This window comes from Haemorhous mexicanus, chromosome 5 (genome assembly GCF_027477595.1).
Source record: "Haemorhous mexicanus isolate bHaeMex1 chromosome 5, bHaeMex1.pri, whole genome shotgun sequence".
NCBI lineage: Eukaryota > Metazoa > Chordata > Aves > Passeriformes > Fringillidae > Haemorhous > Haemorhous mexicanus.
This window is the reverse complement of record NC_082345.1, coordinates 75,628,121-75,641,245: the sequence shown is the minus strand read 5'-3', so window position 1 is coordinate 75,641,245 and position 13,125 is coordinate 75,628,121. Positions and strand designations below refer to the sequence as shown.

Here is a 13,125-nt window from a genome sequence, read left to right as displayed (position 1 = left end):
CCCATCCCATCTCTGGCCCCACATCCCTCTGACCCCACATCCCTCCAGCCCCATCCCATGTCCCCATGGTCACGAGATCTCCACCTCCTCTCCCTCACGGCCACACCCTCTCCAGCCTTCCCTCCTGGGATGTTCCCTTCTCCCACTCCCTGCGGACTCACGCACACTCTGCACGAGGTGTGAAGGAGAATTTCCCCTTTTATGGTGAAAGGCAGCAAACCCCGGCTGGGGGAGCTGCCCCCAGCCCTGCTCCTCCCCCCACACCCCACCAGCCTCCCTGGGATGGGCTCCACAGCTCCCAGCTGCTCCCTCCGCTTCCCCCCGCGCTTCCTACGGGCTCTGGAGCCGGGAACAGATTTCTCCCAGGATGACTCAGAGGATCCCAGCCCTGTGCCTGTCTCATGACTCCACCCGGCAGGCTCCAGGCTGGAGCGCTGGATTTCTGGGGCTGCCGATTCATCCCCGCGTGCGGCCGGCGGGATGACAGATCACATTCCTGCCTGGCCTGCTGCCACCTGCATCCCTCGGGCCAGGAGGAACGGCTGGCACACGCCCAGGGATGCTCAGAAGGGCCTCTGGGAAAAAGAAACCGCTTTTTCTTGGGAGAAAACTTCCCTGAGAAGGCCAGGATTGCAATCAGGGAATCCTGGAACGGGTTGGGTAGGAAACGACCCCCAGAGGCCCTGCAGTGCCACCCCTGCCATGGCAGGGACACCTCCCAGTGTCCCAGGCTGCTCCAGCCCCAGTGCCCAGCCTGGCCTTGGGCACTGCCAGGGATGGGGATGAAGGACAGAGCTCCAGCAGCTCTTGGAGCTGCTCCTTGAAACCAGATCTGGATCCCAAACACTGCAAACCTCGAGTTCTGCACCAGCATTAAACAAAAGTACAAAATCCCAACACCCTCGATGGAATTCCCAAGAAATCCAACATTTCTGAAAGGTCCTTGTATAAAACCAGAGTTGCCGAGAAAACCTTGGGTCAGAGGGAGAATCCAGAAGAAAATCCACATTTCCTCCCTCTGTGTTAATGATGGTGAGGTGACTCCACTGCCAGGACTTGGGAGGAAAAAGGGAAAACAGGGATGCCAGGGAGAGTGGGAAGAATGTGGATGCAGATCATGTGTGACAGGAGCAAAGCAGCCTCCAAACACAGCCCAAACCCATCCAGACGGGGGGGAAAGAAAACGTGAAGTGAAACCACAGACCTGAGCCAGGAGAGCTGAGAGGAACTCGGAGAGGGAGGAAGGAGAAGTTAAATGGACGGAGAAATCCCCCGGGAGAGCCCCTCTGCAGGGAGGAGCCGGGGCAGGAGAGGCTCTGGGACACCCAGGGCTGTCTGCAGTGCCACTGTCCCCTGCCCTGCTGGCACTGGGACAGCGCTGTGGTCACCTGGAGAGGCACTTGGGACAAGGGGGAACGGCCTCCACTGCCACATGAATTAGATGGGATAGCGACAAGAGATTCCTGGCTGTGAGGGTGCTGAGGCACTGCCAGGCTGTGCCAGGGCAGGACCAGCTTTTCCATGGGGAAATCCCTCCTGATGTCCACCCTGCCCCTGCCCTGGCCCAGCCTGAGCCTGTTCTCTTTCCTCCTGTCCCTGTTTCCTGGGAGCAGAACCCGACCCCACCTGGACCCACCCTCCTGTCAGGGAGTTGCAGGAAACCACCTTGCTGGGCTTTCCACACATCTCTGCAGGAATTCCCAGTGCTGGGAACAGCTGACACATCCCCCGGCGGAGCTGAGAGCCCGTTCCTGCAGCCAATCCCTGCAGGAATCACCTCTCACTGCTCCCAGGAGGAGTGGGCACCGTCTGACCTCCTTCCTGCTGAGCTCACCTTGATCCCACCCAGGAGCTTATCCCTGTCCTTTCCAATCCCCTGCCTGTGCAGGGCAGCCCAGCTGCCCTGGCTGGGCTCATCCCCTGAAGGCACCAGAGCCACAGCTCTGCTCCTGCCCAGCCCCAGCCCGTGGCACGGCCCTGGCGAGGCTGAAGCCAGCCATTGTCCTCGGCTGGGCCCTGACAGAGCCGCTGTGTCCGAGGGACAGCAGGGCCGTGTCCCCACAGCTGCGGCCCAGCCCCGTGTCCCCGCAGAGGGACAGCGCAGCGGTACCTGCCCTCGGTCCCAGCCCCTTCCCTGCCCTGCAGAGCTCATTCCCAGCGGTTCCAGCCCCTTCCCTGCCCTTGCAGGGCTCATTCCCAGCGGTTCCAGCTCCTTCCCTGCCCTTGCAGAGCTCATTCCCAGCGGTTCCAGCCCCTTCCCTGCACTTGCAGGGCTCATTCCCAGCGGTTCCAGCCCCTTCCCTGCCCTTGCAGAGCTCATTTCCAGCGGTTCCAGCCCCTTCCCTGCCCTTGCAGAGCTCATTCCCAGCGGTTCCAGCTCCTTCCCTGCCCTTGCAGAGCTCATTCCCAGTGGTTCCAGCCCCTTCTCTGCCCTGCAGGGCTCATTCCCAGCGGTTCCAGCCCCTTCCCTGCCCTGCAGAGCTCATTCCCAGCGGTTCCAGCTCCTTCCCTGCCCTTGCAGGGCTCATTCCCAGTGGTTCCAGCCCCTTCTCTGCCCTGCAGGGCTCATTCCCAGCGGTTCCAGCCCCTTCCCTGCCCTTGCAGAGCTCATTCCCAGTGGTTCCAGTCCCTTCCCTGCCCGTGCAGAGCTCATTCCCAGCGGTTCCAGCCCCTTCCCTGCCCTTGCAGGGCTCATTCCCAGCGGTTCCAGCCCCTTCCCTGCCCGTGCAGAGCTCATTCCCAGCGGTTCCAGCCCCTTCCCTGCCCTTGCAGAGCTCATTCCCAGCGGTTCCAGCTCCTTCCCTGCACTTGCAGAGCTCATTCCCAGTGGTTCCAGTCCCTTCCCTGCCCTGCAGAGCTCATTCCCAGCGGTTCCAGCTCCTTCCCTGCCCTTGCAGAGCTCATTCCCAGCGGTTCCAGCCCCTTCCCTGCCCTTGCAGAGCTCATTCCCAGCGGTTCCAGCTCCTTCCCTGCCCTTGCAGAGCTCATTCCCAGCGGTTCCAGCCCCTTCCCTGCCCGTGCAGAGCTCATTCCCAGCAGTTCCAGCTCCTTCCCTGCCCGTGCAGAGCTCATTCCCAGCGGTTCCAGCTCCTTCCCTGCCCTTGCAGGCCTCATTCCCAGCGGTTCCAGCTCCTTCCCTGCCCTTGCAGAGCTCATTCCCAGCAGTTCCAGCTCCTTCCCTGCCCTTGCAGAGCTCATTCCCAGCGGTTCCAGCCCCTTCCCTGCCCTTGCAGAGCTCATTCCCAGTGGTTCCAGCCCCTTCCCTGCCCTTGCAGAGCTCATTCCCAGCGGTTCCAGCCCCTTCCCTGCCCTTGCAGAGCTCCTCCCCAGCTTTCCCCGCTGAGGGACACAAAAGCTGGCAGGTGAAGGTGTGGATGAACACCCAGCTGGCACCTCCCAACGCCTGGCTGGGCATCCTGACGGGAATTTGCTGCAGGGCTGTGACTGCAGGTAGCTCAAAAACACCAAACACCAGGGCAAGGTCCTAAAACCAGGGCAGAGGCTTTTCCCACATAAACCAGCAACATTACAGCAGCTTTGGAGCAGAGCTGACTCAAAATCAGGGAATTGTTTGGGTTGGAAAAGCATCGGGTCCAGCCATTCCCAGCACCGCCAAGGCCACCGCTGACCATGTCCCCAGGTGACCCCACCCCTGTGCCAGGGCTGCACAGCCCTTTCCATGGAAGGAATTCCCCAAAATCCACCCTGCCCCTCCCCTGGCCCAGCCTGAGGCCGTTCCCTCTGCTCCTGTCCCTGTTCCCTGGAGCACAGCCCGACCCCCCCGGCTGTCCCCTCCTGGCAGGGACTTGTGCAGAGCCACAAGGGCCCCCTGAGCCTCCTTTGCTCCAGGCTCAGCCCCTGCCCAGCTCCCTCAGCCCTCCTGGGGCTCCAGCCCCTTCCCAGCTCCGTTCCCTGCCCTGGACAGGAGCACTGGGAGGTCTGGGAGGGACAATGGGCAGGAGGTCACTGTCACTGCTCCCGTGGATGCAGGGCCAAGCCCCTTGGAGCATCCAGGCTGGGGTCAGAAGCTGATCAGACCAGCCCCAAGCCTGCCCTGGGGAGGGTGTGACAATGACAGTGGCAGTGACAAGACACAAGAGGCCTTATCTGGGCCATCAACAGACCTGGCTGGGCAGGAAGGTGCTGCAGAGCTCACCGAGGAGCTGCTTTGCTGCACTTCCTGCAGCTGCCCACAGAGACACCTCAGCTGCACACACACCACAGGCAGCTCTTCCTCCCCAAAATCCCCCTCGTGCTGCCACATCTCGATCTAACAGCTCAGACACACAGAAATATCGTGTGAGACTCTCGGGATCCCGAGGAGGCCGCGGGAGCTGGGAACGCGCGGCTGCTCCCTGCCAGGGGACACGTGGCACTGGAGCCACTCCACAAACACAAACCTCTGGAACTGCTGTGGGAGGGAGGGAGGGAGGGAGGGGCAGGGCCCTCACTGCTGCTCCCCATGTGCCCCACCCACCGCCTGCCCCTAAACCAGTCCCCAGCCCCTTCCAGAGGGTCCCACCAGCCCCTAAATCCTTCCAGAGGGTCCCACCAGTCACCAAATCTTTTCTCAGGGTCCCACCAGTCCCCAAACTCCCCCAGAGGGTCCCACCAATCACCAAGGACTCCCACAGGGTCCCACCAGCCAGCAAACCCTCCAAGAGGTTCCCAAGAGTCACCAAACCTTCTGAGAGGGTCCCAGAAGTCACCAAATTCCCACAGAAGGTTCCTCCAGTCACCAAGGACCCTCTCAGAGGGCCCCACCAGTTCCCAAACCCCTTCACAGGGTCCCATCAGTCCTCAAACCCCCTCACAGCGTCCCACCAGCCCCCAAACCCTCCAAGAGGGTCCCAGCAGCCCCCAAACCCTCCAAGAGGGTCCCACCAGCCCCCAAACTTCCCCAGAGCGTCCCAGCAGCCCCCAAATCACCCCACAGGGTCCCACCAGTCACCAAGGACCCTCTCAGAGGGTCCCAGCAGCCCCCAAAGCCTCCGTGCCTCCCCTGGCAGCAGCTGCCACCCCGGGAGGGACAAACACACTCGGGATCTGGGGAGGCTCGTTCCCAGGAGCAGGAATTCCCTGCCCCGAGGCCGGCAGGCTCTCCAGCTCGCCTCTGCCACAAGAGCAGCATTTAGTGGTCAGGAGCTCTGGAGCCACAGGAGGAACAGACCGGCCCTGGAGGCGCCACCGCCGCCATCCCGGAGAGAGGTGGCAGAGAAGCTCCTGCAGATCCCACCCAACCCCACGGGATCGTCCCTGCTCCCCCAGGTGTGGCAGGGAACCAGACCAAAGGGGTTCTCGGGGTTAACTCCTCCCTGCAGCCCGGGGAGCTCCAGGGCACGCTCCAAGTGGGGTTTGTTTGTGTTTTTAGTGCCCATAAAACCGCAGCTGTTGCTCCAGCCCAGCCCAGCCGGGAATGGGAAAAGGGAACTGGCTGCAAGGAAAGGCTTCAGATTCGGGGAAAACACGAGCTGGGGTGAGAGAGACCCGAGAGAAAAGTGCTAAATCCTCACTGGAAGCACACAAAATACCACCAAGAAATGGGGCGAGGATCTGGGTACAACATCGGGGTTAGGGCTGTGTGCCCACCTCACCTTCAGCCACCTTCCCAAAACAGGGACTGCCACTCCAAGGAATACCAGACACCATTCCTGGGGACAGCAGCAGGGAATTCTGGCAAGGAAACCCAGCTGGACACGGGAATGTGTCCAAAGGGGGAGAAATGACCAGCCCAGAGCTGCAGCTCTGACTTCCCTGCTCAGGGGCTGCTCCAGGTCCAGCCGGATCCATCGCACACCAACAACAACAGGGAAAAGGAGGGGCAGCCAGGGGTGTCAGGGAATGGAGCTGGGAAGGGGCTGGAGCCCCAGGAGGGCTGAGGGAGCTGGGAAGGGGCTCAGCCTGGAGCAAAGGAGGCTCAGGGGGACCTTGTGGCTCTGCACAAGTCCCTGCCAGGAGGGGACACCGGGGGGATCAGGCTGTGCTCCAGGGAGCAGGGACAGGAGTAGAGGGAACGGCCCCAGGCTGGGCCAGGGGAGCCGCAAGGTGGAATCAGCAGGAATTTCCCCATGGGAAAGAGTGCTCAGGCCTTGGCAGGGGTGGCCCAGGGCAGTGGGGGAGTCCCCATTCCTGGAGGGATTTAAAATCCATGTGGATGTGGCACTTGGGAACAGGGTCAGTGCTGGCCTTGTCAGTGCTGTGGATGGTTGGACTGGATGGGCTCTGAGAGGTTTTCCAACCTAAACAACTCAATGATTCCAAGATGAATCTCTCTCCATCCACAAACACAACTCGGTGGAGCTGGAGGAGCTCAGGCCGAGCTCAGGCCCGGCCCTGGCACTGCCCAGGGACAGCTCTGGCCCCGTCACTGCCCCTGTCACTGTCACTGTTTGGCCTCCAACTCCCGCGTGGGACCTGCAGCCCACAGAGCTGCTCCTCCCGGGCAGGAGTTCAAAGGAAGGAGAGGAGGATTCATGGAGCAGCTGGGATCAGAAGAGCTGCAGTTCCCAGGCCTGGATGCAGCTGGAAGCTGTGGGGGCTGGCGGAAGGGGTGACCCCTTCCAGAGGCAGCCAGTGCTGCACACAGAATCAGGGAACCCCAGACTGGGCTGGGTGGGAAGGGACCTTCAACATCATCCAACGCCACCATGGCAGGGACCCCTCCCACTGTCCCAGGCTGCTCCAGCCCCAGTGTCCAGCCTGGCCTGGGACACTCCAGGGATGCAGGGGCAGCCCCAGCTGCTCTGGCAATTCCAGCCCAGCCAGGAATTCCTCACTGCCAAGATCCCATCCATGCCTGCCCTCTGGCAGTGGGAGCCATTCCCTGGCTCCTGTCCCTGCAGGCCTTGTCCCCAGTCCCTCTGCAGCTCTCCTGGAGCCCCTTTAGGCCCTGGAATGTGCTGGAAGCTCTCCCTGCATCCTTCCCTTCTCCAGATGAGCACCCCCAGCTGTCCCAGCCTGGCTCCAGAGGCTCCAGCCCTGGCACAGCTCCGGGGCCTCTCTGGGTTTGCCCCTCTCACATCCCCACCTTTCCCACCACCGGGCACGTGGGTGGGAGCAGCTCTGCACGTGGCAGGGCCATTCCCAGCCTCTTCCCCTGTGCAAATATTGACCCAGCAAACAGCTCCATCACTGCTGCCAGCCCCGGGGGCTTCTCCAGGGGCAGGAACTCAGCTGAGTCAAACCCTGAGTCACTGGGCCACGGCCACTCGTGACAGAGTGACACAGACGGGTGCCACCAGGAGAGCTGGAACCCAACCCAACACAGCTGGGACAGCAGCAGGATGAGCCCTGAGAGCCCTGCCCTGGCCTGCAGATCCATTCAGCTTCTCCCACCAGGAACCAGCTCCAGGAGCACCTCGGGAAGAGCAGGATGTGTGCTGTCTGTGCCCTCGCTCCTCACAAAGAGCACCCCAAAACCTGCCCCAAGCACCTCATGGAAAGAGGCAGCCCTGAGCACAGAGCAGCTTCCTCCTGCCACCCCAGCCACCCACGGAGCTGCCAAGTGCCAGGCCGGGTGTCTGAGGAGGGCACAAGCGTGGGGTGATGCTGCTCCGTGAGCACGGAAACGCAGAAACCACCGCGGCATCCTCCGCAGCCAGCCCGACACCCACGGGACACCGGCAGCACCGGGATCGGTGACGGGATGGGCACGGCGGGAAGGGACCCCAGAGCCCCTGCAGTGCCACCCCTGCCATGGCAGGGACACCTCCCCCTGTCCCAGCCTGCTCCAGCCCCAGTGTCCAGCCTGGCCTGGGACACTCCAGGGATGCAGGGGCAGCCCCAGCTGCTCTGGCAGTTCCAGCCCAGCCAGGAATTCCTCATTGCCCAGATCCCATCCATGCCTGCCCTCTGGCAGCTTAAACCCCCTGGGAAAACCCAAATCGATCCCAAGCTGGGTCTTGGCTCCAATCATCCAGGCCATGCCCATCCAGTGCTCTGTATCCAAAAATTCCAGACTCCTTCAGCCACAGAGTTTGGAATTGAGCTGTCCTGGACTCTCAGGGTATGGGGGATGCACAGAGAAAAACCCTCAGATCCCGAGGTAAAACCAGGCACAATCCTTGCCCTGGGAAGCTGACATTCCCAGGTAAAACCCAGCACAATCCCAGCCCTGGGAAGCTGACATTCCCAGGTAAAACCCAGCACAATCCCAGCTCTGGGAAGCTGACATTCCCAGGTAAAACCCAGCACAATCCCAGCTCTGGGAAGCTGACATTCCCAGGTAAAACCCAGCACAATCCCAGCCCTGGGAAGCTGACATTCCCAGGTAAAACCCAGCACAATCCCAGCTCTGGGAAGCTGACATTCCCAGGTAAAACCCAGCACAATCCCAGCTCTGGGAAGCTGACATTCCCAGGTAAAACCCAGCACAATCCCAGCTCTGGGAAGCTGACATTCCCAGGTAAAACCCAGCACAATCCCAGCCCTGGGAAGCTGACATTCCCAGGTAAAACCCAGCACAATCCCAGCTCTGGGAAGCTGACATTCCCAGGTAAAACCCAGCACAATCCCAGCTCTGGGAAGCTGACATTCCCAGGTAAAACCCAGCACAATCCCAGCTCTGGGAAGCTGACATTCCCAGGTAAAACCCAGCACACTCCCAGCTCTGGGAAGCTGAAAGAAGAGCCAGGAGAACAAAACCCGCTCATTTACAAGGGAATAATGCGAGCAATCAGCACACAATAAAACAGACACTGCCATGGAAGGAGCTGGTTCCCACTGCCTGGCGGTTCCCACTGCCAGGAGCGTTCACTCCACACTTTTCCCCGGAGCCCCTCTCCCACAGTCCCACGGAGTGGGCTGGGTGCCTGGCACAGCGGAGGGACACGGGGACATTGTGCCAGGCAGGTGGCATGTCCATGCTCTGCATTCCTGGACACGTCCCCTGCAGCTCCACAAACCAGGAAAAGCATCTGGATGCCTGCCTGCGTCCTGGACAGCCCGTGCAGCCAGAGCAGCTTAAGGCCCCGGTCCACAGCCAAAGCCAGAGCCCTTGAGAGAGTTCAGAGCCCTGTTCTGCCCCTGCCCGAGGAGCAGGACGTGGTCCCAGGCCCTGCAGCACAGCCCCAGGTCACGGGGGAGGAGGCTGTTCCAGGAAACCCCAGGGACAGGCGGCTCCAGCAGCACCCAGTGACCCCAAGGAACCCAGCACGGATCTGCTTTCGGTTTTGTTCCCACAAACTGCACTGAGCCACGGCAACATCTCCTGGAGCCAGGCTGGGAGGGAAGGGAAGGGCTCCAGGGAGAGCTCAGAGCCCCTGGCAGGGCCTGAAGGGGCTCCAGGAGAGCTGCAGAGGGACTGGGGACAAGGCCTGCAGGGACAGGACACAGGGAATGGCTCCCACTGCCAGAGTGCAGGCATGGATGGGATCTGGGCAATGAGGAATTCCTGCCTGGGCTGGAACTGCCAGAGCAGCTGGGGCTGCCCCTGCATCCCTGGCAGTGCCCAAGGCCAGGCTGGACACTGGGGCTGGAGCAGGCTGGGACAGTGGGAGGTGTCCTTGCCATGGCAGGGTGGCACTGGAGGGGCTCTGGGGTCCCTTCCCACCCAGCCCAGCCTGGCATTGTCTCTCTGGAGATGCTGCAGATCCACCTCAGCTCCCACCACCCCATCAGACCCTTTCACATCCCCAGCTGCAAACCCATCCCTGCTCGACCCCAAACCCCACAGGCACTGCACTCCCGGGGCCCTGGCAGTGCCGAAGGGCTCATCCAGCCCTGGTGCAGCTCAGCCCAGCTTTGTTTACAGGTGAGGATTGCAGGGATGGCACAGCCCAGCCTGGCACAGCCCAGCCTGGCACAGCCCACGGCTCTGCCAGAGCAACCCAACCTGTACAGCAATTAGTCACCGGCAGACGAGCGCCGCTGCCCTTCCTCCAGCATTATCTAAGCAGGGAGGGGGGTGGGAACACAGAGCTGGGAGCCAGGAATGCTGCCAGCCTGATCCCACAAACCACAGAACCAGTGTCAGTCCATCCCTGGGGACAGGCTGGCACAGCCCCGGGGACACGGCGCAGGACAGCGCTCGGACACCTCCAGCCTGGCAGGGGAAGGGGCTTGCCTGGGCTGTCACAGAGAGGCCACAACTCCTGGGTGCCCCATCCTGCCCAGGTCACTTGTGACTGGGCCATCCCAGCAGCCAGGAGGCTGGGGCTGGTGTCTGGGACCTGTCCCTTCCCAGGGAACCAGGATCCATCCCCCCAGGGGAACCGGGATCCACCTCCCCACAATATCCTGGAGCCATCTCTTCCCTGCAGAAGTGAGTCAAACCCAAAATAAAGCGAACATTTACACCAAAGGAACATAATTTGTCAAATGTCAACTCTTCCCTTCCCAGTGGCACAGAATCGTTGAGTGATTTGAGTGGGAAGGGACCAGAAAGTTCATCTTGATCCACCCCTGCCATGGCAGGGACATCTCCCACTGCCCCAGGCTGCTCCAGCCTGGCCTTGGGCACTGCCAGGGACCCAGGGGCAGCCCCAGCTGCTCTGGGCACCCTGTGCCAGGGCCTGCCTGCCCTCCCAGCCAGCAATTCCCTCACAATATCCCACCTAAACCTGTTCTTCCTTTTGGCTGTCCCACTGCAGCCAACCACACCACCTCACAGCATCAGCCCTCTCCCCCAAACGAATCCCAAATGACCCCAGGCACACGTGGGACATTTCTGTTCCCTGGGAAACTCAGGCTCTGGGAGTCACAGCAAGGAACACCAGTCCCAAGGAGCCCCAGGCCCCAGGAAGGTCAGGTTCCTGATCCTCACCAGGCACCAACCAGCTGACAGCACCAGTTTGAAGGTGCAGGTCCCAGCTGCAGCATCCTCAGGGAGAAGATGAGGAAGAAGATGCAGGAGGAAGCACCTGGAGGCAGGACAAAGCGGGTACAGCCACCCAGCATGGCTGCTGAGAGGACGTGGAAGCTGCTCCCAGATGGAATCCCGGAATCCCCCCTGCATCTCCCACCCCAGCACGGTGTGAGCCGTGGGACAGCAGCTCCTGCCCATCCCTGTGCCCCAGGACCAGGGGACACAACTGCAATAACAGCAATACAAACAACAACAACCCAACACCAAACCAACAGCAGATGAGCAGAAAGCCCCGAGGGAACACCAAACTCTGATCCAGAGCTCTGCTCTCCAACATTCCTGACACACACCTTGCTCCTGCTGCCCTCCTCCAGGGACCCCGGGATGGGGCTGGGATCCGCCCTGGGATTGTGCAGCTGAGCCCCATGAGCATCCCCTGATGGACAAACCCACAGCAAAATGAGCACTCCCCTTCCCCAGCTCCGAGCACAGGCTTGGAACAAGCGCAGCCACAGCCTGGGAGTGTGCCAGGTGGGAAGAGACACTTGGGGGGGTTCTGCAGCAAAGGCCTCATTTCCTGATTTTAGGGCACTTCACCTCCTCTGTGACGCTGCCAAAGCTCATTTTCCCTGACAGCTCTGGGGGCAGGAACCAGAAGAAAACACGACAGGAAGAGACCCTAAATCCCCAACAAGGAACACCCCACAACCAAAACAACCAACAGCATCACCTGACAGCGAGCAGGGATGAGGGAGAGGACAGAGGAACTGTGGGACATCCCACAGATCCTGGGGTCAGGAGCGTCCGAGGGAGCAGGGAGGGCACGAGGGCCTGCCTGAGGGGGCTGGAGGTGCCCAGGGAATGGGGCTGGGGGCACAGCCCCCCAACCCAGGGAATGGGTCTGGAGGTATCCAGGGATACCACCCCCATCCCAGGGGCCGGGGGCACAGCCCCCCCATCCCGGGGAATGGGGCCGGGGGCACAGCCCCCCCATCCCGGGGAATGGGGCCGGGGGCACAGTCCCCTTATCGCAGGCAGGGGCTGTGGTGCCCACTGGAAGCAGGACTGGGAGCAGCAGGTCGCATGCCCGGAGCTGAGGATGCGCAGGGGGAGCAGGCCCGCGGCCGTGCCCGGAGGACAGCAGTGCCCCCCCAAGCGCAGCCGATGTTTCCGGAGCGGTGACAGCCCGCGCACGGCGGGGGAGGGAGACAGACCGAAAACACCCAAACCGTGAACGCGCCGAGCCGCGCAGGGGCGGCTCCGGCTGCCGGGAGCTGCCTGGGGGCCGCTCGGAGCGGCTTCACGGGGGCCGGAGAACTTCCCGGCGCTGCCCGGCCCGGGACCGGCCACGGCCCCTCGACGGCTCCGCTCCCCCGGCCCGGGCTCACCCCGCACGTTCGGGACGGCCCCACAGCCTCGTCCCTGATCCAGGACCACCGTGTAGCGCCGCCCCGCACCCCGGGCTCGGGCTCGCCCCGCGGCCCCGGCCCCGCGCCCACCGCACGGTCCCGGCCCCGCAGCCCCGGCCGGGGCGGCCCCGCGCGGGCCCGGCCCCCCCGCGTGCCTCCGCCGCTCACCGCGCTTTCCGGGGTCGTATCCCACGAGCACGAAGTAGTCAGCCAGGCGGGCCATGGCGGCGGGGGCGGCCCGGGCCGGCCCCGGGAGCCCCGCGAGGCCGCGCTCGGCTCCTCAGGGCGCCGCCGCCCGCCCGCGCCCACCGCCCGCCGCCGCCGCCATCTTGGCCCCGCGCGCACCGCGCCTGCGCCAGCGCCGGGCGCCGCGGGGGGCGGGGCCTCGCCTCCCATTGGCTGCGGGCAGAAGAGGCCGCGCCTCCTATTGGCAGCTGATGGAGGGGCGGGGCTGGTGGGGAGGGGGCGGGGCCGGGCGAGGGGCTTCCCCGGGGTGTGGGGGGAGGGGGGACGGAGGGTCCGGGAGGGGGCGAGCACGGGGACATCCAGGGGTGTGGGGACATCCAGGTATGTGGGGGGACATCCAGGGGTGTGTGGACATCCCGGGGTGTGCGGGGACGTCCAGGGATGTGGGGACATCCAGGGGTGTGCGGGGACATCCAGGGGTGTGGGGACATCCCGGGGTTTGAGGGGAGATCCAGGGGTGTGGGGACATCCAGAGGGGTGCGGGGACACCCAAGGGTGTGGGGACATCCAGAGGTGTGAGGGGAGATCCAGGGGTGCGGGGACATCCAGGGATGTGCGGAGACAGCCGGGGGTGTGGGGACATCCCGGGGTGTGTGGGGACGTCCAGGGGTGCGGGGACATCCAGAGGTGTGCGGGGCTATCCCCGAGTGTGCACGGACCACGGAC

At 63.1% G+C, this 13,125-nt stretch overlaps 1 protein-coding gene across 3 annotated transcripts in view; it reads right to left on the bottom strand.

Moving 5' to 3' along the window:
• Positions 1-12,513, bottom strand: part of SBF1 (SET binding factor 1) — a 73,005-nt gene extending 60,492 nt beyond the window's left edge. For all 3 annotated transcript variants that reach the window (XM_059847660.1, XM_059847661.1, XM_059847662.1), the window contains exon 1: positions 12,382-12,513. In XM_059847660.1, the coding sequence (XP_059703643.1) occupies positions 12,382-12,436 (55 nt within the window). In that variant the 5' untranslated portion in view covers positions 12,437-12,513. The remainder of the gene's footprint in view (positions 1-12,381) is intronic.
• Between the last annotated feature and the right edge of the window lie 612 nt (positions 12,514-13,125).